We start from the raw sequence: 27,421 nt of genomic DNA on the forward strand, positions 1-27,421 counted from the left end.
ATGGCTATTTTAATATTTTGTTTTATTTTGTTATTTTCTGGAACAACTTTTAGTCAAGATAAAACGTAAGTAAAACAAATATAGTATTTACTGGAAATGATACTTGATAGTTGACTGCTATTTTAAGTGAATAGATACCGGATTTCAGCAGAGCCAGTGCAGAAGACACTATTCAAACTGATGTGTCTTCACAAGCAAAATTCTTACTAATATATGTGGACTAATCTTAGAAAGAGGACTGCTGCTTCTGGAATTACTCTATTTGCTGCCAAAGAAAAAGGTAGAATCAACTCAGTATGTTCCATAAATTCTGGACATAATGAAAAGATGAATGTGCAAAAAAGTTAAGTAAAGCTTGGTGCTTGATACCTTTTCTATAGTGCCTGAAGACATACTATGCTGTGGGTTTCATAAAAGCTCTTATTTATAGCAATCGATCTAGGTGCTATTACCATTTCAGAAAAAGGTGCACGTATATTGAATGTGCAGCAGCACTTCATATATATATATTTACATTAGGTATAATATATGCTCAGGTATTAAAGCCTGGTTTATGGTTTTGTGGAATAATGCATACTTCAGTTCATAAAGCAATGAAGAAATTAGGGTAATCCTACAAAAATTTACTCACATTTGTTTTTATTGTAAGTTGCCCTTTCATTTCAGTAAGAACGTTGCTGGTAGGAAAACTATACAAGTATGCTGTTTGAAGCATTAGCATTTTGGGTGTTCATTTGGCAAAATAAGTAATTATTTTTACATAAATATCCTGTCATAGTAGGCATGCTTTTCTGTGTCTGCAGAATCAAATCCGTATATATTGCCTAAGCTGTTATTTGGTAACATTACATTACAGTTTTCATAAAAATGATTCTAACTGGGGCTATGCTGGTTTTAACTACTGTATTAGAATAACTTTGCCTGATCTTTAGCTCGTTTGCTTTACCAGTGTCTACATAAATGAATTACAAATGTAAGTAAGAAATACGAAAGTATAGTTCCAATACCCTTTTATTATTTCATATTTCGTATACAGCTATGTCCTTACAGCATCAAAGATTTTCCGAGTTGGGACATCTGAGAAAGTCGTAGTTCAAGCTTTTGGTTATGAGAAGGAATTTGCAGTCAACGTTGCCTTAAGAAGCTTTCCAGATAAGCTTGTTTCTTATTCATCTGGCAGCATTTCTTTAACTCCAGCCAACAAATTTCAAGATGCTGTAACTTTAACAGTAAGGAATTTGGACTTTTCTTGTCATGTTTTTATTGTTGCATTTAGTCATTAGTGTTAAAAAAACAAGATTGTGGTAAGCTTACAGTTGCTTAAACTGGGAGGAAAAGCCTAGGGCCCTGACTTGTCAGTTTGCTGTGCGTAGTTTATTTCATTTTAGTTTGTCTGAAATTGAAATTATATTGGATAAAATGAGTGTAAAGGAGTGTCGTCAAAGCTAAACATAAGATCATATTATTTTAGAAACATTATCTTGTTTGCATAACATTCCGAAAACAAAAAGGAAGGGATGGAGAAGTGTTCAGCGTGGACAAGATATACCTCAAATGAGTGTTCAGAGTAAGCCAAAATGGCAACTGAACTGAAGCTCAAGCTATTTCACCAAACTATCAACCACAACAGCAACATTGCTGTGGCTGAGATTCGCTAAGTATATAAATGGAAATCTGGTAAATTATACTTTCATAACTTCATAACTTGTGTTTTAACTGCGCTATTTCAGTTCTTGAAATAAATACAAAATTGAAAATACTTCTTTGTAGTCTAATATTTCAGACTGTTATCAATGATGTAAGCAAGAATAAGCCCTTTCTGTGGGTGTTGATGTTTTTGTTTAATAATAATTAACAACAGAATATTAATTGCTATTCAGAACCCATTCTCAACAAGAAATGCTGTAGAAAAAATACTTGAAAAATATTTTAATATTCTTTAACAGTATCTCATCTCCTCCAGCTTCAACCAACAGATTTAGCAAGAACAGCAGATTCAGTCAAGTATGTGTATTTGGAAGCTGTTTCCCCGCATTTTACCAGATTGAAAAAAATTCCTGTTTCCTATGAGAATGGCTTTCTTTTTATTCACACAGACAAACCAGTTTATACTCCCGATCAGTCAGGTGAATAATGTTTATTTCTCGTAGTTTTTACTTAGTTTTTACGAGCTGATGACATTGACAGGGAACGAGGATTTAAATGTACTTTAAGCTCTTGTTCATAGTGTATTATTATCAGTCACTATTTATTTTCTTAATCGTCAAAATAATATTTTGAAATATTTGATCATACTGTAGAAATTAATCGTTTCTCCCAATATCCTCTCCTCTGAATCCCTGCCCTCTACACCTTACATGATTAATCTGTGGCACAAACACTGGAAAAATTGTACAGGGAATATGTATTAAAAAAAATTGTCAAGAAATAGTGACAACTGAATCGTTGGTTTTGTGTAGGTTGAGCTTATTTGCTACAAAAGTGATCTGTTGGTATTGTGATTGTAAGAAATAGCCTTGCACTGTGATTTGAGTGCAGAAAAGATGAAAAAGTGTTGGTGCAGGATCTGTTGTTGCTAGCATGAATAAATATTGTTTGGATAGCATACTGACAAAAGGTCAAAATCGTCCTATAAATACTAAACAAATTAGTAGAGAAAAAAAGTTTTATGTTTTTTGTTTGTTTGTTTTAACATTGATAACAGTATGACTTTGAGATTTATTGTAATGTTTCTTACAGTGAAAGTCAGAGTTTACTCTCTGAATGAAGATCTGCAGCCAGCTCGGCGAGAAACTGTCCTAACATTTGTGGTATGTTGTTACTGAATTTAAATTTAAGATTGTGTGGGTCACAAAAGCAATAAACCTTCTTATGTAGTAAATCAGCATTGCAATGGATATATAATAAAATTGTTAAGTAAGTATTTTTGCAATAATAAAAACGTTAGAAATTTTTTTTGCAGGTAGCCAGACATCTTTTAAAAGATCTAAAACAGACTGCACACTTAGATCTTTTCAAGTCCTTGATGTGAAGTTGTTACAGAATGGAAAAAGAAAAACTATGAATTATCCTTAATATCTAGGGAAAGGATTTGTGAGAAAATTTTGATAATATATGGTTTTCATATTGTTGTTTATTTCTTTTAAGATAGAAAAAATAATCAGTAGCTCCTGTGCTATGTTTTTTTAACCATAACAATAGTTATTATTGTTATTAGAGTAACCTTCTAGCAATATTAAGTATTGTGTAGTAACAACTTTTAATTGTTGGAAACTCAGTAAAATGTTTTATCAGGATTTCAGAGCCTGAATTCCTTTGTAAAATGTTTGCATTTTGGTGCTGTGAAATCGACAAAACTCTTAGAAATGTACATTATGGGCAGGGTCCCACTAAAATAACTGAAAGAGGATTTTTCTTTTAATAAGAATGATCTAACTGCTGATTCTTTTCTGTTATTTTTCAAAGGATCCCGATGGAGTAAAAGTGGATATCATAGAAGAAAAAGACTTTACTGGAATAGTTTCTTTTCCTGACTTCAAGATTCCTCCTAATCCTAAGTAGGTATAATTAATGTTCTTTGAGAATTGTTAGCATAATACTGCCTTTTGAGAATTATTAGCATAATACTGCCTTTTCTTTTTTCAAAAGACTATCAGAGTGTCTTTTGCTGATACACAGAGTGCCCATGACTTAAAACTTGGAGATTTCTATCATTTCACATAATTTATAACAATGGTATAGATAAAGAACTTATGACAAAGTGTTCTTCTTTTTAGCTAACTTCCAAATGAACATTTGTCTCCTAAAGTGAAATGGGAAGCTTACTGCATGTATTCTCAAACATATGGAATATCCTCACTGTAATGAGAGAAAGTGAGGAGATGCAATAAGTGAAAACACTGGTGATAAAACTGAGATAAGAGAGCAGTTGGTGGTGGGTTTGTCATGCTCAATTAAAAAATAATAAAAATAAATTTTCTATTGTAGAGATAGGAACACTGTCAAAAACATTGATTTCAATGAAGGGAATTGTTTGTATTTCATACATATATTCATACAGATCACCATCATTTTTCCAGTGTGCAATATACGTGCCTCTACAGTTCTCCCTTTAGTCTTGAGAGGGTGCTGAAGATACACCGAGTTGGCAGAAGGATGCTTAGCAGGCGCTTGAAAAAATGTTTTCTGTCAAATTTACTTTCCATTAGGAAATCAGCAATAATTTCAGTCCATGTAAAAATTAATTTTGTATCCCTTTTGAAATTGAGATTCTGTTAACTGTAGACTTGCATCATTTTTATCGTGGTAATATAAAGTCAAAATATTGTAGGGACTGTTTTTCTGTGAATTATTTAGTGTAAATTGCGGTTGGGCCTCAGTACTCTAGTCAGAGAGAGAAGGACCCTAACAGAAGTCTGCATGAGCCCTCTGGAGCATTTTCCTCAACTGCCCTGCAGGGAAGGACTTGGGGTACTGGTGGATGAAAAGCTTGACATGAGCTGGCAATGTGCGATTGCAGCCCAGAAAGCCAGTCGTATCCTGGGCTGCATCAAAAGAAGTGTGGCTGGGAAGTCGAGGGAGGTGATTCTCCTCCTCTCCTCTGCCCTTGTAAGACCCCACGTGGAGTACTGCACCCAGCTCTGGGGCTCTCAGCACAAGACAGACATGGACCTTTTTGAGCAGGTCCAGTGGAGGGCCACAAAGATTATCAGAGAGCTGGAGCACCCCTCCTATGGAGAAAGGCTGAGAGAGGTTTGTTTGTTTTAGCCTAGAGAAGGGAAGACTCGGGAGCCTTCTAATACACAAAAGTGGCCTACAAGAAAGATGGGAAGAGACTCTTTACCAGCACATAGTGATAGGACAAGAAGTAACAGTTTTAAACTGAAAGGGAGTAGATTTCGATTAGAAGAAATTCTTTATTGTAAGGCTGGTTAGAGGCTGGAATAGGTTGCCCAGAGAAGTTGTGGATGCCCTGGAAGCGTTCAAGGTCAGGTTGAATGGGACCTTGAGCAACCCACTCTAGTGAAGGTGTTCCCTGCCCATGGCAGAGGGGTTGGAACAAATGATGTTTAAAAGTCCCTTCCAACTCAAGCCATCGTATGATTCTATGAAGTTTCTTTGAATGGTAAAACAGGAAGATAGACGCAGTTAAATATGATCTGCACCTAAACTTTTGTGCGCTTAAGTAAAGCAATTTGAAATGAAACACATGCCTTTTGAGTGCTTCTAGTTGCAGGAAAAAATCATCCAAATTATGGTAAATCAGATAGGTGATGCACAGTAATCATACTGACTACACTGAAACAGAGCTGGAGAGCCACATATAGGCATTTGTCTAATCTCAGGGGTGATAATTGGCAAGTGGAAGACGGTAGCAAATAGTGCTTTAATGACTCCAGTTACATTTGCAGTCTTCAGAATATCTCTGCTTTTTGTAACTGTATGACAAAAAAAATCTGACAGTAGTCAGAACATAAATAATGGCGTATTCTTTTCAAATATGTATCAATCCTTCAAAATGAGTTTCAAGTAATTTTATTCAAAATATCAAAGTAGCAGAATCTTCTGAAATAGGTATTGTACATGTGCAAAAAAATCAGTGCCCAATTTTTCTAATTATTAACATTAATATTTTCACTTTTGATATTAATTTTCATTTTAAAAAATAATGTTTGATTGTTGATATTGTAGGTATGGAATTTGGAAGATTGAAGCCAAGTACAAAAAGAATTTCATAACCTCTGCTGTTGCAAAATTTGAAGTTAAGGAATATGGTAAGGTGTTCATGTACATGTGAATCTTGATTTTACATGCCTTTATTGCATGAAATTCATGCAGGGCAGCTATACAACACAGAGGAACAAAACACAGAAATGCTTGAAGTAATGTTGGCCTACTTATACAGCAATGGGATGCAGCATAGTGCCAAGTGGCAATATCAGTTCAAGCTAATGTGTCATATCAGTATAAGATTGTATTAATGCAGCTTGCCTATAGAGTTATTCTTCAGCATCCTGAGTAATCTTGACGCAGTTGCACTGGTGCAAAATGTGGAGCCACGGCAACAGCTGTTAACTTAGGGCTTTATAACTTGTGCTTCATTGCGGACAAGCTGACAGCTTTATCTTTGGGCTGTGACATAATTCAAATCACTTGAAACGTGATTCTTTGATGCATATACAGTGACATATCTGTGTATGTATCTGTGACATATCTGAGTATCTGTGGTTCTGAGAATCTGTGTGTTTAAAAACACATCAAAGTGGCTTAATTTTCTACTCATTTTTTCAGCACTGCCAAGCTTTTCCATCGTCATACAGCCAGAACGTAACTTTATTAGTTCTGATAAATTTGAGAACTTCAGGATTGCTGTGAAAGCCAGGTAAGGAAACTAGGCTTTGATTTCTAGATGTGTGTCTCATCTTTTCCTTAAGAATGATTGTCCCGTGTTGAGAAGCTTCCTCTTTTACTTTCTCAGGGAGCCCTGTCATCACAATCATTTCTGCTATGTGAGAGAGCTAAGTGAACCTTTTTAAAATTCTCACAGAGTGATTATTTTTCAACAGAAGTGTTTGTAAAGATACATAGGCATTTGCTTTCTATTTCTTGCTTAGGAAATGACTCTTCTCAAAAATGAATGCTTTGTTGCAGCCATTACGATTTTAAAAACATTTCTATCATTGTTTTATTCTCAGCTATTTTTATAATAAAAGGCTTCCAAGTGCTGATGTTTTTCTTCGTTTTGGAATAATTGAAGGAACTGGAAAAAGAATGATGCCTCGTGCAATGCATGTAACTAGGGTAAGAAAAAACAAGCCTAAATTGCTTAGTTCAGGACTGATCTAATTCCATTCAAGCTGGGGAGAATGTCTTCCAACTCCATTTGGATCGACATCTATTGAGTGTCAACTTTTCCTTTGTAATCCTGTCACCAGGGGCATAGAAACATACTTTACAATGAAACTCAGAGGCAGCATCTCAGACAGAACGGAACTTCAGTCTCATTCAGTTGTTTCCTTGAGTAAACTGTGTTTGAAATTTCTATGAAATAACATTTTTGCTATCTATTTATAGAATAAACAAAAAGAAATCAAATATAGGATCAATGTAATAATACCAAATCAGGATTGGAGACAGACAAATCAAAATTATATCGATGTATTTTGGTTAAACTGTTCTCCACCAGTTCTCCTTCCCTCATCTAGTCTGGTCTTTTTGTTTTATTCATTGCAGAATGGTAAAAGACATTATCTTTCCTGAATGAGCAGAGATATATCTGTGTTAGTCATAGAATCATAAAATGGTTTGGGTTGGAAGGGACCTTAAAGATCATCTAAAAATCACCTACCTCTTGTTTGGCCTGCATGCAGACTTCATAGCACGTACTATTGATTGATTAATTACTAATAATTATATAGGTAAAAAAAGAATTCTTAATCATGAAATTCTACATTAAAACGTCTCCATCTTTGATTTCCTCTGAAAACAGACAGAGCAGAAACATGCTGAAAAGAATTTACTCATAGTTTACCGTATGTTATTTCTAAGTTATTGACTGTAAAGGAATAATTTTTATTTAATTTCCAGCTTGAAAATGGTGTTGCTGAAATCAGTTTTAACAGTAAGAAAGAAGTGAGTTATTTAGGATTTCAAAGTCTAGAAGAATTGGAGGGGACATATTTATATATTGCAGCATCAGTGATGGAATCTATGGGTAAGTTGCTTTCAAGTGATTTCTTTGAACACATCTGCAAATGTAAACAGAACAAACAAACAAAACAAAACTGTACAGCTAACTTTGTTAGTATCAGACTTTCTTCAGTACTCACAAATCCTTCAGCCAAAAGCTTATAAAGAACAGCCTGTCCATCAGTGTAAAAATGGGGTTAAACTTTTTTTTTTTTTAATTGCTATTTGTTTTCACAGTGCTAAGTGTTTAATTTTTAGGTGAAAGGACTTCACCATTAGAGACAGATTGTGCTGCCCTTTGAAGGCAAGTGCCCTAGGATGTTATTATTAAAAGCGGCATATTTTTTAGGTGGCCTCAGTGGTGAAGTGGAATTTACTGGAGTCAGATACGCTGTATCTCCTTACAAATTAAACTTGATTGCTACTCCTCTCTTTATAAAGCCTGGACTTCCATTCTTTGTAAAGGTTAGTTAAAAGAAGTATTGTTGCACGTTACAACGTAAAATCCATAATGCAGAAGCCTTACTGTTTGTCAATATCTGTAGGTCTTAACACACTTTTAATTTCCTTTGACTGTTTACATTTTTTTCATTTGCTACTGTAGAAGGTTAGCAGCTTGTTTTCTGCTTGAAAAATGTTGTTGTTCATATAAGAAATGTTATCTCTTCTAATGAATAGGTGCAGGTGAAAGATACAGTAGATCACTTTGTTGGAAACATCCCTGTAACTCTCACTGCAAAATCATTTAGTGAGCAAATGGATGAGACTGAGTTGATATCAGAGGATTCAGAATCTGGGAGAAGAAAAACAAGCATGAATGATGGAACTGCTTTATTTGTTATTAATATCCCATCTGATAGCACACTACTGGAGTTTCAAGTGAGTTAAATTCTCTCATTAACTGATTTCTTAGAAGATTTAATTCTGTACTTTTGCCAGTGTACAGCACCTGTGGTAAGACTTTGTTCTTAAAAGTTAGTAGTTTATAAACTTAGAGATTGTTACCAACGATCAGTTATGAAACCTAAATGCTATAATGAAACATTACTTCTATATTAAGTTGTATTTGAATGTATTCTGAAACAAAATATCCCAATTTGTCATATATTTATTTAATAATAGTTATTAAATAAAACATCTGAATGAATTATGAGAGAACAAATCTCTGAGAGTGATTCTCTTGTTAGACAGGAAGGCATATTATTGACCTTTTCTGATCTGCTTATTTATGGACATGCTTCTATACCGCCATTTTAATTTGACTTGGTATTTATAAATCTTTTTATTAAAGAAAACAGGAAAGTCTTGAGTTGGCTTATTACTGTGATTATTTATTTTCTGAAGTATAACTTCATACTTAAACTATTCAGAAGTCAGGACATGCAGCTTTTGTTTCCTTCTTTGCTACAAAAATTTTTGGACATATTATTATCTTTTCAGGTAAAAACTGTTGATCCACATCTTTCAGATGAAAACCAAGCAACCAAAACCTATGAAGCAAGAGCTTATTCATCATTAAGTCGGAGTTATCTATATATTGACTGGGCTTCAAACCACAAAATACTTCAAGTAGGGGATTTCATCAATATTAACGTATATCCACATAGTCGGTATATTCATAAAATACATCACTACAGCTATTTGGTAAGTAACTGATGTTTCCACATGAAATCTTGAGTTGTGATTTGAGATATGATCCTTAATGAAGAACCTCAGCAGTCAGGATCTATCATTAACACCAGAATACGTGCTGCTCAGAAAAATGTTCAGAATACGTACTCTGCCTTTGCCTATAAAATGTGTCCGTTCTGTAGTTATAATTTGTTACCAGTCTCATGTTTAAATCATATATTAAGGCTATATTGTTTTGAATTCTCACCCAATGTAGACTGGAGTTAAGAAGTAGTGCCAATCTGAGAGCTGTTTCAGGAGCTGAATCATCTAAGGAAAAGAAGACAAAGATGCACAGAGACAGCAGTTCTTTTTACAGGGAGGGAACTACCTTCCCTCGAACTAGTCACACCAGTGCCAAATGCATTTCTGTGTGTGGTGGATTATATCTAAATGCAAAATAATTTTTACATGTGTGAGACATTCAATATAAAATTTGACTTCTTTATTCTCCATCATCTTTCTACTATAGATCATGTCAAAAGGGAAGATAGTAAGCTTTGGAACTCAGAAAAGAATTAAAGATTTGGAATATGAACACCTAAGTTTTCAGATAACCCAAGAAATGGTTCCTTCAGCACGTCTTGTTGTTTACTACATCGTCATGGGAGAAGAAACTGCTGAGTTAGTAGCTGATTCAGTCTGGCTGAATGTGGAACAGAAGTGCGGGAATAGTCTTGATGTGAGTAGTAAAATAGGCACTGACATTTGTGGGTGTGCATTCATTTTATGGTCAGGTTTTAACTTGGTATTACACAAGTTCTTTAACAGTTCCTTAACATAATAAAGTGTCAGCCTCCAGATGCATTTATTTTGAGCCAATGTACTTTTAAAATTACTAACGTTTGTTTTTGATTTATAGATTAAGGTGCTACCAAGCAAAAAGACACACAGACCAGCAGAAGTCTTATCGCTTTACATGAAAACACAGTTCAGTTCCTTTGTTGCTTTGTCATCTATTGACAAGGCAGTATATGGAGTTATTGGAAGAGGAAGGAGAGCAATGGAAAAAGTTAAGTAGTAGCCAAAAAAGAAAAATAAGTTGCTGTTTGTTTCAGATTCATATTCAGATCGCTGTTATGGTTTATGCCTTCAATAAACTTGAAAATACACAGAAGAACAATTCAACCCAAAATAAAATGTGTGGGTTCTAAATTATAAAAAGAATTCATTTACTATGTTTTGATTTCCAGTAAAAGTAAATGATGGTTTTAAAGCCCAATCTGAACTGTGTCAACATAAATCTTCAGACTTGGACAAAAATAGGCTGCAATGTGAGAGAGCTCTGTGGTCCAAGAGGCATGGAGACCACATTCTCCCTTGTAGTTCTTCCTAAAATCTTTTTAGGTTCTGTTTTTTTAGGGCATACTGTTAGGATAATATGGCAGATGCTATTACGTTTGTTGGATTATAGAGGTTTTCAATCCTTGTAGAATTCTAGATATGTGTGTATGTAAGTAAACATGCATATCATCTGTCACTGAGATAATTCCATTCCTGTGATAAAACATGGCAGTTCTTTAATACCTCAGAACAGTCAGATACAAGATAGGCAGAAGATGAATAGGAGAATACTTTTGCACCAACCTTGAATTATTTGAATCTGTTTTCTAGTACTGTTGAATGCTGGGTAAAAATACTTGATTTGGTTTTCAACAAGATAGATGGAGTATCAGAACTGTTAAAAACATGTTAGTGAAGCATTCTGCCTCAGTTCTACATAACTTGTTAGCTCAGACGTGTGCTACAGGAGCATGATTTTGTTGGTTCTGGTGCTTGAATTAGTTCAAATATCGTGAAATGGTACTCTTCAGTGTGTTGTGAAGACATCTAGACTAAAGTGGCCTTTCTGCATGTATAATTCTCTTATCTGTCATATGATATATATGATATTCTCCACATTTTAGTTAGCTGCTGATACGCTTATTCCTCAGGTAATACAAGATTTGGAAAAGAGTGACCTTGGATGTGGTGCTGGAGGAGGACGGAATAATGTTGATGTATTCCGAATGGCTGGGCTTACATTTTTAACTAATGCAAATGCTGATGATTCAAATGAAGCAGGTATATTTCTTAGTTTTAAACATGAAACTGTGGATTTTCTCTCTTGAAATTTTCTATTATGACTCACAGTTATTATATTGGAACTTAATAAAATTAGCAGAGCATGCATATACTAAGAAATACAATTTTGAGGGAGGAAAGCATTGTAGTTTGTGTGTCATTTTCTGTAATTTAAATTATTTCTTTTTTTTTTTTTTGTAATTCAAATAATAGATTTTAAATCTCTACCAAATCTGCAATTTGATTTTTTGGATTGAAGTGGGCTGTGTTATTACCAAAAACATCCTGTCTTTCATAGTTTTTGTGATTTTTTTTTTTAAACAGGTGAAACTTGCAATGAAATTGTAAGAACCAAACGGTCTGACTTCGAGGAGCGAATACTCAAGGAAGGTGTTTAAAAATTATTTTAAAATATTTAATTATGAAAATATTTAATTATGAAAAAAAGTTCATGTCTATTAGAAATCAAGAATCTGAGAGTTTGCATAGTACTTTTGATTGTTGTTATCCACTTAGTGTAGTGGAAAGATGGACAAATATGGAAGATGATAATTTAGAGGACCCCATTTATAAAGCTCCTCATCCATATGCACACTTTGAAATCTATAAGATTAAGTACCCATTGAAAATATAGCATATCTGTAAGATTTCTTTTTCCTACTTGGAAAGGACATATTCTGAAAACTCACAGTACTACCATATGGTAGTCTTTCCAAGTGACCACCTGTCAGTAACCAAGCCTGACAGAAGACCTTCTGTCTGTTAAATCTTAGTGTAATAAAACTTCTTTAATTTATATTTTAAATTCAGTATTGTAGTGATAAAGTGTGTGTCTCTAACATTTAAACATTTACATGTTTATGCTCAACCTTGAATCTATACCTTCATCGAAATTTTGCAAGTTTTAAAAACACATTTAGTATAACAAGTTAAAACGCATTTGAAAATAAAAACATCATCTCAAGGAAGGGATTTTTTTATTTATTGTTATTTCAGCATCCAAATATAAACATCGAGCGATTAAAAACTGCTGTATGGCTGGAGTAAAAGCATATCCAGTCAGTGAGACTTGCAGTGATAGAGCTCGGCGAATTCGGAGTAATGAAAAGTGCATTTCAGCATTCAGGGATTGCTGTGAATTTGCCAACAGACTGCGGGAAGAAGAGCCTAATAAGCTGCTAATATTGGCAAGAATGCGTAAGTACAAGAGCTTTGACTGTTGTGTGGATATGTGGTGAAATATTTTTAATAGATTATGGATAAATATAGAGGTGATAGCTTTGTTAATCTATTAACTCTCTCCAATTACCAGAAAGGGTTATTCGAGCAGATACTGTAGTCTCCATACACCTTGGTTGTATACCCCTAAAGGGGGGTAGGAGGGCAATTCTTTATTCTGTTAGGACTGTATTGGAGAGCTGTATTCTATTCATCCATGAACAGGCAGCCATGCAAAATGGGAGTATTGTTGCCTGTGAAGGTAATGCTAAACTTGAATGCTCAACTGGAATCATTTGCCCAGGCCTAAAACAGCCAATGGGTAACACCTCAGGAAAGATCAGTGGGAGTGTGAAATTTTCTGTCTCCCATTCTCTCCTTATAATTGCTTGTTAACAGGTTTGTTTGTCTGAATATTGGACAGGTATCCACATTTATAAATAGTTGAGGTAGAATAAATAAACTTTTGATGAGGTTATTCAGGTATAATTTTTTCTTGTATCAGAACTAACTTGAGGCAAATAGAGTTACAGTAACACAAAAGGAAAATACAATGATTTTCAGGCCTTTGGTGGAAGGCTGTTGGCAAGGGTTTTGTTTGTTTGTTTGTTTACTTGATTTATACATCTTCTACAGATTTTGAGGCTATCTTGGAACTGGATGAAGTAGAAGTTCGTAGCTATTTTCCTGAAAGCTGGTTATGGGAAGTTCACCAAGTTTCTTCTAGGTACTACTTTTCTCAAAGAAATTACTAACATTTGACTTAATCATCAGTTTATTAGAAAGTAAATGCTAAAATTTTGACATAACCCGAGTAACTAGTCATACCCTAGATGTGTACTAAATTGCAGTTTTATATGAACGCATTGTTCCTGTCATGTTGTTCTAAATGCAGGATATACTGTCTGGTGCCTACATGGTTGAATCACTTTTCCTTTCACTTTCAACTTTGCTAAACACCAGTTTCTTTCAAGTCAGATAAAAACAAGCTTATTCAAACAAAACCCCTGTGTTCCCTAAGTATGTTCTCATTTCTTGTACTATCTGACTCTGTCTTAGATACAGGAGTTGCTCTGGGCAGATAGGTTTTATGTTGATTAGCTGTTGTTAACAAATGGCTAATAATAATGTATAAATGTGTTAAATGTAAAAGAATAACACTTCTAATTGCAGATCAAAGTCTCTGTCTATCACTCTGCCTGATTCACTGACTACCTGGGAAGTGCAAGGTGTTGGCATTTCTGATAAAGGTAGGTACTGCAACCTAATTAGGTTTTAGCCAAATAATTACATAGCTTTTCTGTTTGGATTTTGTAGAGACTCTCATTTTAGTTGCCACATATGTTCTTTAACGTTCATTTTCTGTTTTTTAAAAAGGAAAAGAAAACACCAAAATGTGTAGTTTAAGGAACGGTAATTATTGCCTTTCTTGCTATGAACATAAAAACGGCAGGGCAAGACAAAGGTCTGTCTAACATAGTATCTTGTATTTGACAGTGGCCCATGATAAATGACAAGGGAAGAATAACATCACAAATAGTCAGTGACTTCCTTGGCACAACTGTGCTGTCCAGTTATCAATAGCTCAGGGACTTGAGGAAAGGAAGAAGCAGATTTTCCGATAGATATGGTAGTCCAGACAGAAGGTTTGCTTCTAGCTTTGGGAAAGGGTAGAAGCCCAAAGGACTGCTGTGTCAGCAAGTATGCAAAAGAAATGTATGTGAAAGTGAGTTTGTAAACGAAAACATACGTGAGAAGAACAGGAAGCAAGAGCCGGTCACTTTTGAAAAAGCTGGACATGTTCAAAGTACATTTTGAAAAATCGTAAGTCATCGGTAAAGGTGGCAAGGATGTGGTTTATCAGAAGGGTGGATAAAATAGTGTGTTTTTGTGTTTAATTTTCTTAGGTATATGTGTTACTGCACCACTGGAAGTGCAAGTTGTAAAAGACATCTTCCTTAACATTTATGTTCCTTATTCTGTGGTGCGAGGAGAACAAATTGAGTTAAAAGGATCAGTTTATAACCACAGAGCTTCTGCAATTAAGGTAATTTGTGGCCTTTGTGAGTTCTGTTGAAATAGTAACAAAATAAACTGTAAAAGCATTTCCTCTGCTAGTATCTAATATAAACACATCACTGTATCAGATTTCTCCAATCCTTCAGGAGGTGTTATATATGCTCTTCATAACTATGTAACAATAAAATCCAGTCATTACTCATTTAATTTCCAGCCATTCTGATTACAGTGTTGTCATGCTCTTACATAGCAAATTGCCTCACAGAAGTTAAAATACATTTTTCTATTCCAAGTGTTAGGATAAAATGTCAAATAATTAATGGGATTTTTGGAATAACCTGCTCCAGAGCTAACAGATTACTTTGTCTAGGGTTTTTACATAAAAGGACTATTTTTAATGAAATGCATTTAAACAGAAATACAGAATTATTGAAAAGTTTGCAAAGGTATTTGTGGTTCCATGATGTTGCTAAGGAACATCTGTTAGTGTGTCTCTAATGCAAATAGTAGTAATTCCACAGTTAGTAACACTAGTAACACTTGTTCATGGTAAACAGAAAACAAGTATTATGGTTAAAAAAAAAAAAAGTTCAGTATAGTATTTCAATGGCTTTAATATTTCTCTGGTGCAGTACCTGTCATGGAGTTGAACATTAAAAATCTTTCCACTCTTCAGTTCTGTGTTAAAATAGCAGTTGGAGATGGAATCTGTTCTTCCGGAGGTTCTGCAACTACTGGAGCAAGGATACGCGGTTGTAATTTTAAGTATCTAGATGGTAGTTCTTCATCGCCATTTATGTTCAGAATACTTCCTTTGGAATTAGGTCTTCACACTATCAACTTCACACTGCTGACAGATGGAAACAGTGAAACTGTAGTTAAAACATTACGCGTAATGGTAAGAAAAAAAATTAAAATGTTTAGAGTGTTTTTGAATTTCGTATTGATTCAGTCTCAAGAAGTACAAAATATATGAAATCAGTATATAAATATTGATTTATTTTAATGTTATCATACTCACACATATCATGTAGTATCATTGAATTCACTGTACGCACTGCAAAAATACATGACCAAGTATTTGCATATGTACATTTTTAAACTTTGCATATAAAAATTGTCAGGAAGATGCATGTAGATTTAACTTAATAAGCAAGAAGGATATTGTATTCTAAGTCACTTTGTTCAGATTTTCAAGTTCTTAAGCATACTTCATTGAAAGATACTTTTTTGGTAATTTTTTACTTTCCAAAGCTTTTATTTAAATCTTTTGTTAAATTTTCTCAAAAATTTTGGGAGATAGACTACTAGCTTAGATATAAAATAGATGCAGAACAACAGTGTTTTTGGTTTACAAAAGTATAACTCAACTACACAGAAGGATGTAGGGGACAAAAATACTAAGGTTTTAAACTGTTGCTTCAGCTACTGTATGTGATTAAACAAAAGCGTTTTCATTTTCTACTTCTTTCCTCTTAATGATTACAGCCAGAAGGCATTAAAAAAGAACTTCATGCAGGTTTCACTTTGGATCCACAGGGTGTTTATGGTATGAGAATATATGTCTTCATCTTCTTTCTTTACTTTTTCATTTTCTTGATTCATGTAGTTATGATGATCAGTTTTTCCATAATATGAAAAATTGGTGCTTTTCCTTCTTGACATATTCTTCGTATGACCCTTTCAAGGATTTCTTGTCCTTTCATTGACAAATCCATCTCAGAATAGCTAGTCTTTCAAAAAAGGTGGATTTTTTTTAAAGTAACCTTTTTGTATCTTTTAATATAACATAATACTAAGCTTTTCTCAGTGTGCTTGAAAATTGATTAGCAGGTGCTTTAGTAATGAAAATAGCATATTTTCTCCTTTAACCAGAGGTGACTCTGAAACCGAAAAATTTAGGTCAAGATTAGATTTTCTCTTAACAATAATGTCAAAAGAAAGATTAATGTGTTTGCATCTGTAATTTTTCAACAGTCAATATTGTTTGTACGTACATTTGGGGATAGTTGTAGTTATCATGTTATTGTTGTTTTTTTTGTTGCTGACTTCTCAATAGTTGAAATCTTGAAATCTGGCTATTACATCTGAATCCTCTATTGATTTAGATTTTGCAGTATGTTATATATTCAATATTGAACCTTTTCAATTATAGGTTCAGTCAAGAGACGCCAAGAATTTCGTTATAAAATACCACTAAATCTGGTCCCTAAAACAAAAATTGATAGAAGTGTCAGTGTAAAAGGTAAATTGAACTGAAGCTTTTAGTCTATTACTCTTAGTACATATGTAGTGTCTGTATATATGTTCTGTTTATCTTTGATTTGTCTTACATCCTTTGTTTACATTTGTCTGAATTTATTCCTAGCTTCTTTTTAGTAAAGTCTTTGCAGATCACCTTTTTATGTAAAATTTTAAATACCTTGTATAGAATGATTGCTTATAGGTATCAGGTTCTGCCCTTGGATTCACTTCTATGATCATTCTTTTAAATCTTTTTATTTTTTTTTTCTTTCCACAGGACATCTTATGGGTGAAGTGATTGCCACAGTCCTTAATCCTAGTGGTCTTAGTATTCTTACTAATCTTCCAAAGGGCAGCGCAGAGGCAGAGCTCATGAGTATTGCCCCTCTTTTTTATGTGTTTCACTACTTGGAAGCATCAGATAACTGGCAAATACTGGGTTCCAAAACCTTAACTTCCAGAACTGAAATGAGGAGGAAGATGAAAGAAGGTAGAAAAATATAGCTGCTTCTCTTGCTTCAGAGCTGTAGAAGTGCATAAATTTTGCTGAATAAGTAAGATCATGTATCTGAGTAAGCAAATACAATTTTAAAATAAATCTCATAACTTTCTTTCTGCCTAATAATCCCTTAGGAATTGTAAGCGTTTTGTCATTCAGAAATTCTGACTTCTCATATAGCATGTGGAAGAATGGGCAAGCTAGCACATGGTAAGTTAAAAAAATCTTTTGATTAGTATGAATGGAAAAAGTTTCATTCAGCCCTTTGCTTTCATATTATAACTATTTTTTTTAAAGGGTGACACTTCTCAGTAAGTAGGACAAGTGAGCGTAATGGTAGATTTAAATGATGCTTATAGCTTTGAATAGTATCTTTTCATTCCTTGTTTTCTTGTGATAAATATTTTCTGTGTGTCCATAGTTCACACCATTACAAGCAAGTTGGACCTTGGGGTCCGTACATAGGTAGACATACCTGAGATAGTTTCTAACTCTTCTTTGGGCTTGGAATTTTGCAATAGGACTATGTAGAGCTTGGTTTCCTGCTCAAGCAAAGGTTGCACTCCAAGTTTGAAGAAGGAAAGCTAAGTACAGGGAGGGACAAGGGCAAAAAGGTGATACCCTTTGTTCACAGAAATATGGTACTTAAAAGATATCAAACAAAAGGGGGTAATGCTGTCTATGGAAAATAGAGTCTACCATTGTAAATTAGACAAAATACATGGTCACTGTCTTGCCTTTCACAACGGCAAATGCAACTGGCTTATAGAAAGAAAGAATAAGATGCTTCAGAAGCATCTTCCTTAAGTTCTGATGAAAGAAAAAAATATTTTGGAGATGTATAGAGTAATGAGTTCGTATTCTGAACCATGGGATTTGGTCCTAGTTATAAAATTATTTATGGCTAATTATTGCCTATTTGTTAAAAATTAAGATTCATTTGCTATATTCTTTGAACTGTGGGAGTGGATAGCATACCTAAATCATAAATAATGCAGATTTGTCTAATCTCTAGCAATGTGGTAGTATCTGATAATCAAAACAAACATAATCTGTTTGATTTCTTTGGCAGGTTGACAGCTTTTGCTTTAAGAATTCTTGGACAAGTTAATCAATATATAAATCTTGATCAAATTTCTGTTTGTAATTCACTTCTGTGGTTGATTGATAACTGTCAAATGCCAGATGGCTCATTCACTGAATTTTCAGATTATCAGCCAGTGAAACTACAGGTATGAAAACCAAACATTTTGTGCGTGTGTGTGTACAGTAAAAGATAGAGACGCAGGAGGTGCAAGATATTTATGGCTGCATTTCACCAGAACATCTAGTCAAAACAACTTTGCTAAATTTGCCTCTTTCTGAACTCATTTAAAGAAAGCACAGTATTGAAAACTTTTCTGTCTTGACAGTGAAAGTAGCTGTGTGACACTCCTTGATATTTAGAAAGAAAAAAAGTGTAGGTTGATTTTTACAATACAATAGCCCAGCTTTCCTGTAACTTTTTATATTTTGGTCTTTTTTTCTTTTTCGATAAGCTATTACATTCAAAAGAGTTGATGTATTTTCAGGTAAAACCAAATTATTATTTCTTACCAGAATTTCTATTTGTTTCCTCGCATAAACTGTAAAAAGTTATATTTATCTAAATTAACTGTTATTTCTATTTATTTACATGATTATATTTGATTTTGTAGGGTACATTACCTAGAGAAGCTAAAGAAAAAACTTTGTATCTCACAGCATTTTCTATTATTGGAATTGAAAAGTCAATGAAAATATGTCCTACTCAGGTAAATACTGTTTTTATTTCTGCCAGCAGTCGTATGCTGGGATTCTAATTTCTTGCATCTTCTTTAACATTTGTTCAAAGAAATCAACACTTTTTTTTTTGATTTAGTTGCTTTCAGAATCAGTAAAAGAACAACACAATTATGGATGACTTTATTTTAAGGTATATTGTAGAAAATAGTATATATGTGTATATTGTCTTTATAGATGTGTTTCTTTAAAAATATGTCTAATACTAAGCTGTAGTCTATTCATCTTTTCAGAAAATCCATGATGCTAAAAATAAGGCAGGGGATTATTTATTGAAAAATGCAGAGTCTGCACAAAGCCCCTTTACTATGGCAATAATTTCGTATGCGTTAGCTCTTGTGGATTTGAACCATCAGTCTGCACGATTGTTGTTCTCTGCGCTGAAGAAGGAAGCGTCTGTCATAGGTATTGCTTATTAAGTTCTCTCAAAGTGTGTATTGTAGTTCGTTCTCAGGTGGATTGTTCTTTCGTTTTTTAAAAAAGTCTCTAATGGGTTTCTACTTGGATCATGATTTTCAATGATGCTTGCTTTGGCATATGTGAATTTTTAGTCTTGTGTGGCCTAGTATTTTTGCAGGGTTTAATCCTGCTTTCGGCTTTTCAGCAGTGCAATTTCATTAGCAGTGTGCAAGTTGGTTAGACATTTGTCATTCCTCACCGTATCACAATGTTTGTTCTGTCTGCTTTCTTTTTTTTATGCAAGTGTCCATAGGGGGTTACTTTCGTCTGCATGCTCATCCTTGTGATGTGACCACTCTCTTCTTTAGCTCAGACTGGAATTTTTCACAGTATCTGTCAGCACCCTCACTTTTCTTTTGAGGGGGTTTCCTCTTAATTTCTCACTGGCTGATGAGGGTCTTTGTAATCTCTTGTGAATGCTGTTCATTTTTAGTGCTTTTTGTTAAAGGCAAAAGACTCAGACTGTTCTCCTAGAATAGAAAACTTTTGCCCTGCATGTTGAAATTAACATTAAAAGAAAAAAAAAAAGATATATATGTATATATATATAAAAAGATAAAAACAGTATTCTGGTTTTTTTTTGGCCACTCTATCACTGTTCAGGACCAGTAATTACCTGGATGTGATTCAAATGCTTTGCATCAGGTTTGTTTATCATTGGTTTCTAGAATAAATGTCAGATTTATAAACATAAAAGAAGCTTATCTTCATCTCCTGTTAAATGCAGAGAGAATTCCTCCTTTTCTCCTTGACCTGAGTAGGCAACCTGAAACGTGGCTTTTATATTTTTGTAGGCGAGCCTCCTATTTATCGTTTTTGGAAAGGTAGTTTAAAAACATTAGACCACCATGCTCCCAATTCTGTTACCGCACAAATGGTTGAAACTACAGCATATGCATTGCTTACTGCTTTACTAAGAGGGGACAAGAACTATGCTAATCCAATCATCAAATGGTTGTCTGAAGAACAGAGATATGGTGGAGGATTTTATTCAACTCAGGTGAGCTTTAAAATACTTTGTTCCCATTCCTCAAATACCAAAATCTAAGAAGCCTTAAGAGGGTAATATCATTAGATGACGCCTTTGACAACTTCAGCGTCCTTTCTGTGGTACTAGTATCAAATTGCTCTGATACTATGATTTTCTTTCTCTCTGGGAAGTATGACTTCTTTTCCTGAAATCCATTATAAATAGAAATTTGCAAGCTGGTAAATATCTTACCAGCGTGTTAAGTGTACTGCTGAGATGCTGCTAAGCTGTTTTGCTGGTAGTGGTCACCATTATGTGTCATTGTGTTTAGGTAGCAGAAAATGAACTACTTTGTAATAAATATTTACTTTTTAATTTTAGAAAGTAAATCTTTATAATTGATTTCTGACAGGACACTATTAATGCTCTTGAAGCCTTGACTGAATATTCCCTTCTTGTCAAACGGCTTAATTTGGACATGAGTGTTAAGGTAGCATACAAAAATTATGGAGATCTTCATCTATTTAAACTGACAGAAGAAAATTTTGTGGGAAGAACTTTGACAGTGAGTGAATAGCTTCTCTTTTGAAAAGTTAAAGCAAAATTCCCAGTAACCTGTTAAATAGTTCTTTGACCTTTGAAATCTGTACTAAATTAGCTTTTTCTTTTAATAGACTGGTATTAAAATGACATAGCAAATGTTTAAGAAATTTGCTTATCTGCTACATTTGATGCAGTTTTTAATGTGTAATTCATTTAAATTTAGCATTTCTGCTTGTTTCTATGAATTTTTTGTAGAAGCTGTTTGTAGCCTTAATTGTATTTAAAACATAGGAAAGACAAATAGATCATCAGACCTGAATTATGTTCTTCTTAGTAGCACAGTAATTATTATTATTACCTTCTAACTATTTATATTTAACATCAATCCTTTAGGTGCCTTTGGAAGACGACATATACGTAAGCACTGGCAGCAGCACTGGCATAGCTACAGTAAATGTAAGCATGGAACCATTTTTTTTTTAGTAGTGTCTCTGGTTTGTTAATGTGAACATTGAAAAATAAACTGATTTTTTCATAAGGTATTCCAAAAATGTATAGGTATACATAGGTATTCTAAAATATAAATATTCTTATGTAGTAGTATCTATGTTCATAAAAATAATCAGGATAATTTTTAGTCTTCTAAATACAACCAGCAAGAGCGGTGTAGTTTTGCTCAAGAATTTTATGTCTTATCAAAACTAAACATGCCAAGCATGCTGTTTGTTTTTACTTGTATCGTATTCCTCTAACTCCGTATTCTGAATTTTCACAATTTTTTGCCATATTTGAGGATTGTTTACTGTTTGTATTTTGTCTAATTTATTTGTATGTTTGTAGGTGAGGACAGTATACAACATAATTGGTACTTCTGAAGAGTCGTGTAACTTTGAATTGAAGATTGTTCCAAAGAGAGATGATGGTAAAGGCTTAATCTGGTTTTAAATATTAGTACCCAGATCACTGCAGGGAAAAAGAAAAAAAAAAAGGAAAGCTTATTTAACAATGTGCTTTTTATTAAGAATGAAACTAATAAATTCTTACTTTTTTTCAGTGGAATGCAAAACTGGAAAAGAAATTGCTAGAAGCCTTCTTAGCCCTTCTTGAAACTATTGTCTTTTTGTGAATAGAATTAATCTTTAATGTATTTCTGTTAGTTGAATTTTTACTCATTTATGGAAGTGTTATTACAATTGGGGCAGTGAGGAATACAAAATTCTAGCAGAAGAACAAATATAGTAGGAGGGTGGTTTGGGGTTCTACAAGGTAAGAAAAAGTTCTTAGAAGGTAAGTTCTACAAAGTACTGAAAGTTGTAGTCCAGTTACAGTAGGGTGTACAAACGCATTCTGAGCTTTTGTCATGAAGTAGTTTTAATAACATAAGTATGTGATAAATAATACTAAGCATTAGAGCTGACATTTCACCTGAATTATAAAAGACTTCAGTGTTGTTTGTAGCTACATAATGAGTTCCTATGAAAAATTGCTACCAAAATTATTTTAAAAATTCTCTTTCAATTATGAAAACACTTTACAAGAATTTTGGGGTTGTTATTCCTGAAGAGTTTTAAGATCACTTATTTGACTCTACTTGATATGAAAAGGTTACAGAATAGAAGATGGTGGGCCACTTGGGCGCGTAGAGGCTTGTGCAAAGTAAGTACAGCTGGTGGGGTTTTGGTTGGGTAGTTTGTCTCAATTACTGTGGAAATAATAACAAGGTTTTACTTTTAAAGGTTTCATTTAAACTTAATGCTGGTTCTAAATGTCCTCAGTTTCCTAAGTTTCAACACTCCTACTTAAAAAGGTGGAATTCCCAGCTGATGTTTTAAGGAATTGGAGCAGTGCAAATGAAATGCACTGTGGCTCTATGTATGCATAATGACATTACTCTAAGAATGTTACAAAGGCTTTCTGGTCTTACATTTTTTCTTAGTTATTGTTTTAATATTACATTAGCTGACATTAGCATTATATTCAATTACACACTAGCATTATATTCAATTCCTTTTATTTTTTTAAGAGACTGAAATGTTTTTATTTGCTAATCCTCCCTTATTAATAATTGCGTCTGGTCTTCTGATCTTGTTTTCTTCCTTTTTCTTCCCTTTTATGCATGAGTGTAAACAGAATTGGAGATGAAGGTCATTACTTTTTTGGGAGAGCATTTTTTGTTGATTTATATCTGTGTTCTCCGGGAACATAAGTATTAAGAAAAGTTCATATCCATGATATTGACAAAAATCTGAAATGATTCATCTGGAATATTTTGCTTCATTATAATGTTCTAAATGTTGGTAGAATTTTCCTTACTATTTTCTGGGATCACACAATGAAGTTTACTTTTTAGTTTCAGTTATGTTGAACTAATTTTATTTTTAATCTCTTTTAGGTACAAGCCCAGCATGAGAGAGCCACAGTCAGGGTCTGCTCATGCCGTGATGGACATAGGTTTGGTTAGTGGATTGGAAGCAAATACAGAAGACTTAAATACTGTAAGAATTAAAAAAAAATTATTTCTCTTACTGAAGTTTTATTATTTTTTTTTGACAGAATTATGATATTTACTGTTCAATTGTAATTGTTGTTCAACATGTCAATATTAGTTAAAGGCAATCTGAGTTATACTTACAGGATTTAAATAGGATACTAAATGTGGACTCAGGTATCCCTTTAAGGATAATTAGCTTTACAATTCTTTGTTATCTTCTTGTAATTAAAATAAAAAGGATAATTTCCTTAAAAAAATAAAAATAGTTTAAACATTATAAGAGGCAACACTGAAATAAGTTTTTTTAATCTCAAAATTATGTAAAAGCTAGTGATAAGTAAACCTTCATGATCATCCAAAAATCTTTAACTGTTGCATAATTTTTTTTCTCTGTTTTTCTTCCCTACAGCTTGCAAGTGGAATGGATCAACTGATAGCTGATTATGAGATAATAGATGGGCATGTTGTTATTCAGATAGACTCTGTATGTTACCCCTTCCATAACTTTAAGAACAACTTTAACTCTTTGGAATCACTGTGTTTGCTTTATAGAACTCCTTAATTCATGTGTCTTTCCAATAGGTTCCAGCTGATAGTTTCCTCTGTGTTGGGTTCCGAGTAAGTGAGCTTTTCCATGTTGGAATGCGAAATCCTGCTACATTCACTGTATATGAGTATCATGCACCAGGTATGTATTCCATGTCTTCAAATTCATGTTTGTTCTTTTCAACTGTTTATTCCTTTTTGAAGACTACATTTTTCCTTCTTCAACAGCTTTCTAATCCTTGTTACTTTAAGCTCAGGTAACTTCTGACTCACAAAGTTTCAGTGCTGACTTCTTGAATTTTCTATATTTATTTATTACAACTTTTTGGATCTTCTAGATAAAAGATGCACTATATTTTATAACCCATATGGAGATGAAAAACTTGTGAGGTTGTGTGAAGGAAATGAATGCAAATGCATGGAAGGTAAAGCTTTTTTTAAGATGTTTTGCCATTTCATTTGGTGGGAAAATGCAGTTTAATGCTTTGGAAAAAAAAAATATTAAAGCACAAGGAAAAATCCTTGTAAGAACACAGCTGTTGTCCTCTAAAATTTTACATTAAAAAATAATTAAATGTGTGCACTATAATCATGGTTGTCTGACTGCATTAAGTTCAGGCAATTAAGGATACTTTTTCTTTTTTCAACATTCATTATTCCACCATGCACTCCCATAATTACACTGTTTCTCAGTTACAGCAGATTATTCGAGCAGGTAGAGGTCCATCATGTTTTATGTGAAGACATGCAATGACATTGTCTTAATGCTGTTTTTTTTTTCTTCTCTCAATGTAGCTGAGTGTAGTAGAGTACAAGAAAGACTGAATCAGTCAATAACTGCTGATACCAGGAGAGAAGCTGCATGCCAGAATGATATTGCATATGGTAGTATTTGAATTGTCATTACCTGTTTCTCATGCTCTTACTCAAACAGTCACTTCTTTACTATTGCTGCAGAACATTTTGTTCCAATTAGATCTTTAATGATCAAAATTCAGCAGGCATACACTGTATGAAGATAACATGTTGGAGCAGAGAAGAATAAGTTCTGCCCATACCCTTTGCTGAACAAAACTCATGTAACAAGGGTTATTGCCCCAGTAACCCTGGTCTGATGAGTTCTGCTGTTTTTTCTCTTGGTGCCATTCTAACATGATCATGTAGATTGACGGGCCAAGTCCAGCTGCATGACATTAAAAAAGACTAAGTGCTGGATTCCTGCTCTTGGAGCATAACAACCTGGTGCAGTGGCATAGGTTTGGGGAAGAGTGACTGGAAAGTTGCCCAGCAGAAAAGGACCTGGGGATGCTGGTCAACAGCCAACTGAATGTAAGCCAGCAGAAATAGTGTGGCCAGCAGGACTAGGGAAGCAATTGTCCCCTTTTGTGTGGCACTCATGAGACTGCACCTTGAATATTGTGTTCAGTTTTGGGCCCCTCACTAGGAGAAGGATATTGAATTGCTCAAACTTGTGCAGAGAAGAGCAACAAGGCTGTTGCAGCAAGGAGGATGTCGGTTTCTTTTCTCGGGTAACAAGTGATAGTACGCGAGGAAGCAGTCTCCTATTGCACCAGGGGAGGTTTAGATTGGATATTAGGAAGAATTTATTCACAGAGAGGGTGGTCAAGCATTGGAATGGGCTGCCCATGGAAGTGGTGGAGTCCCCTTCCCTGGAGGTATTGAAGAGACATGGATGTGGCACTAAGGTTTAGTGATGGAACTTGGTAGGTCAGGCTGATGGTTGGAGTTAAAGATCTTGAAAGTCTTTTCCCATCTATATAATTCTATGATTCTGTGTGGCTTTGGGGTCAGGGGAAGTTGCAGGCCATCAGATGAGAACCATACAGTGTATAGCTGTAGCCGTGATTTTCGCAGAAGTTAAGGGATGTTATATTCTCTACCTGAGCATCTGTAAGACATTTAGAATATATTGCAGGAAAAAAAAGGAATAACGAAAACTTTGTTTCGTGTTGTTTTGCAGTTTATAAAGTGAACATCTTGTCTCGTCATGAAGAAGGTTATTTCGTAAAGTATTCTGCAGCTATTCTAGATCTCTATAAAAGAGGTGTGTGTCCTATTTTTAATCCATTTAACTATTTCACTTAGAGCAAGAGCTGTCTTGTTGAGACCAATGAAGCAGCTGACAAAAATCAAGAGTCAAATCTAGTCATTTCTTGAAAGTAGAAAACCGTAGTCTCAAATACAGCCTTTGAGCATTCTTTTATGAAAGAAATTTTTTAAGAAAGGCACTGTATAATGTTTTTAAACAGCTTTTCTCTATTATAGCTGTTGTTAACAAACCTAAACTTTAATCAGTTAAACATCTCTTGTGTGACAAAACAAGCTGAACATATTCCATAATCAATTAATATAGTTGTGAGTTGTTTAGGTATATTTAACATTCCGTTTAATTTAAAAATCTGCAGGGAACATGTTTTATATTATCAAATTTTCTTGCTTTATAAGAAGTGTCAAATGGCTCACTTGACTATACTGTACTGTAGAACAAGTTAATGTTTTCTATTTCATACACGTGTGACTGAAAATTCTCTTTGTGAAATTTTCTAATTCTTGACATTCTACTTCAGGGCATGCTTTTGCTGAAAAAAATAATGAAATTACCTTTGTTAAAAAGAAGACCTGTACTGATGTTGAACTGAGCCCAGGAGAGCAGTATTTGATCATGGGCAAAGAAGCCTTAAAGATAAGCATTGGTTATAGTTTCAGGTAGGTAATTTAACATCAGAATATGCTAAGATATAATCTTAAAGTGTGCTGTCAAGTGGCGAGTGTTTGTATGTAATAATTCTCATGTAATACATAATTTATTTTTTAAGTATCAGTTTGACCAATGGTTACCCAATGTGTTTTCAGATGTGTAAATTTAAAACAGGATTATGAACACAAAACAATCTATTCCATACTGTAATTCTTTTCTTGTTAGGCAATTCCCTCCCCATATCTTAGGAGCAAATGTGCTTTTTCTGTTGTCTTTTTAGATTCCAGTACCCTTTGGACTCCAGCACTTGGATTGAGTGGTGGCCTTCAAACACAGCATGTACATTTTGTCAGGAGTTTTTAAACAGAATGGAAGATTTTGTTGAAGATCTCATCATCAGTGGCTGTTGATTTACGTGGATAATTTTTTAATTAAAAATGCAGATCAAACCTCATTTAAAAAAAAATC

At 34.0% G+C, this 27,421-nt stretch overlaps 1 protein-coding gene across 1 annotated transcript; it reads left to right on the top strand.

The window, feature by feature from the left end:
- Positions 1 to 27,404, top strand: C5 (complement C5). The gene is made up of 41 exons (XM_035555494.2): positions 1 to 65; positions 1,037 to 1,229; positions 1,964 to 2,126; positions 2,740 to 2,810; positions 3,466 to 3,557; positions 5,692 to 5,774; positions 6,292 to 6,382; positions 6,696 to 6,801; positions 7,588 to 7,714; positions 8,039 to 8,154; positions 8,368 to 8,568; positions 9,130 to 9,333; positions 9,833 to 10,042; positions 10,223 to 10,372; positions 11,295 to 11,424; positions 11,749 to 11,814; positions 12,421 to 12,621; positions 13,279 to 13,369; positions 13,816 to 13,892; positions 14,550 to 14,689; positions 15,338 to 15,559; positions 16,150 to 16,210; positions 16,817 to 16,906; positions 17,183 to 17,395; positions 17,539 to 17,614; positions 18,477 to 18,636; positions 19,102 to 19,197; positions 19,459 to 19,630; positions 20,479 to 20,684; positions 21,067 to 21,219; positions 21,591 to 21,653; positions 22,038 to 22,119; positions 22,802 to 22,853; positions 23,590 to 23,692; positions 24,098 to 24,172; positions 24,271 to 24,376; positions 24,573 to 24,659; positions 25,030 to 25,119; positions 26,216 to 26,299; positions 26,823 to 26,961; positions 27,234 to 27,404. The coding sequence occupies exons 1-41, from the start codon at positions 1 to 3 to the stop codon at positions 27,361 to 27,363; spliced, it is 5,037 nt and encodes a 1,678-aa protein (XP_035411387.1). The 3' UTR covers positions 27,364 to 27,404.
- The last annotated feature ends 17 nt before the right edge of the window (positions 27,405 to 27,421 follow it).

Source organism: Cygnus atratus, chromosome 19 (assembly GCF_013377495.2).
Source record: "Cygnus atratus isolate AKBS03 ecotype Queensland, Australia chromosome 19, CAtr_DNAZoo_HiC_assembly, whole genome shotgun sequence".
NCBI lineage: Eukaryota > Metazoa > Chordata > Aves > Anseriformes > Anatidae > Cygnus > Cygnus atratus.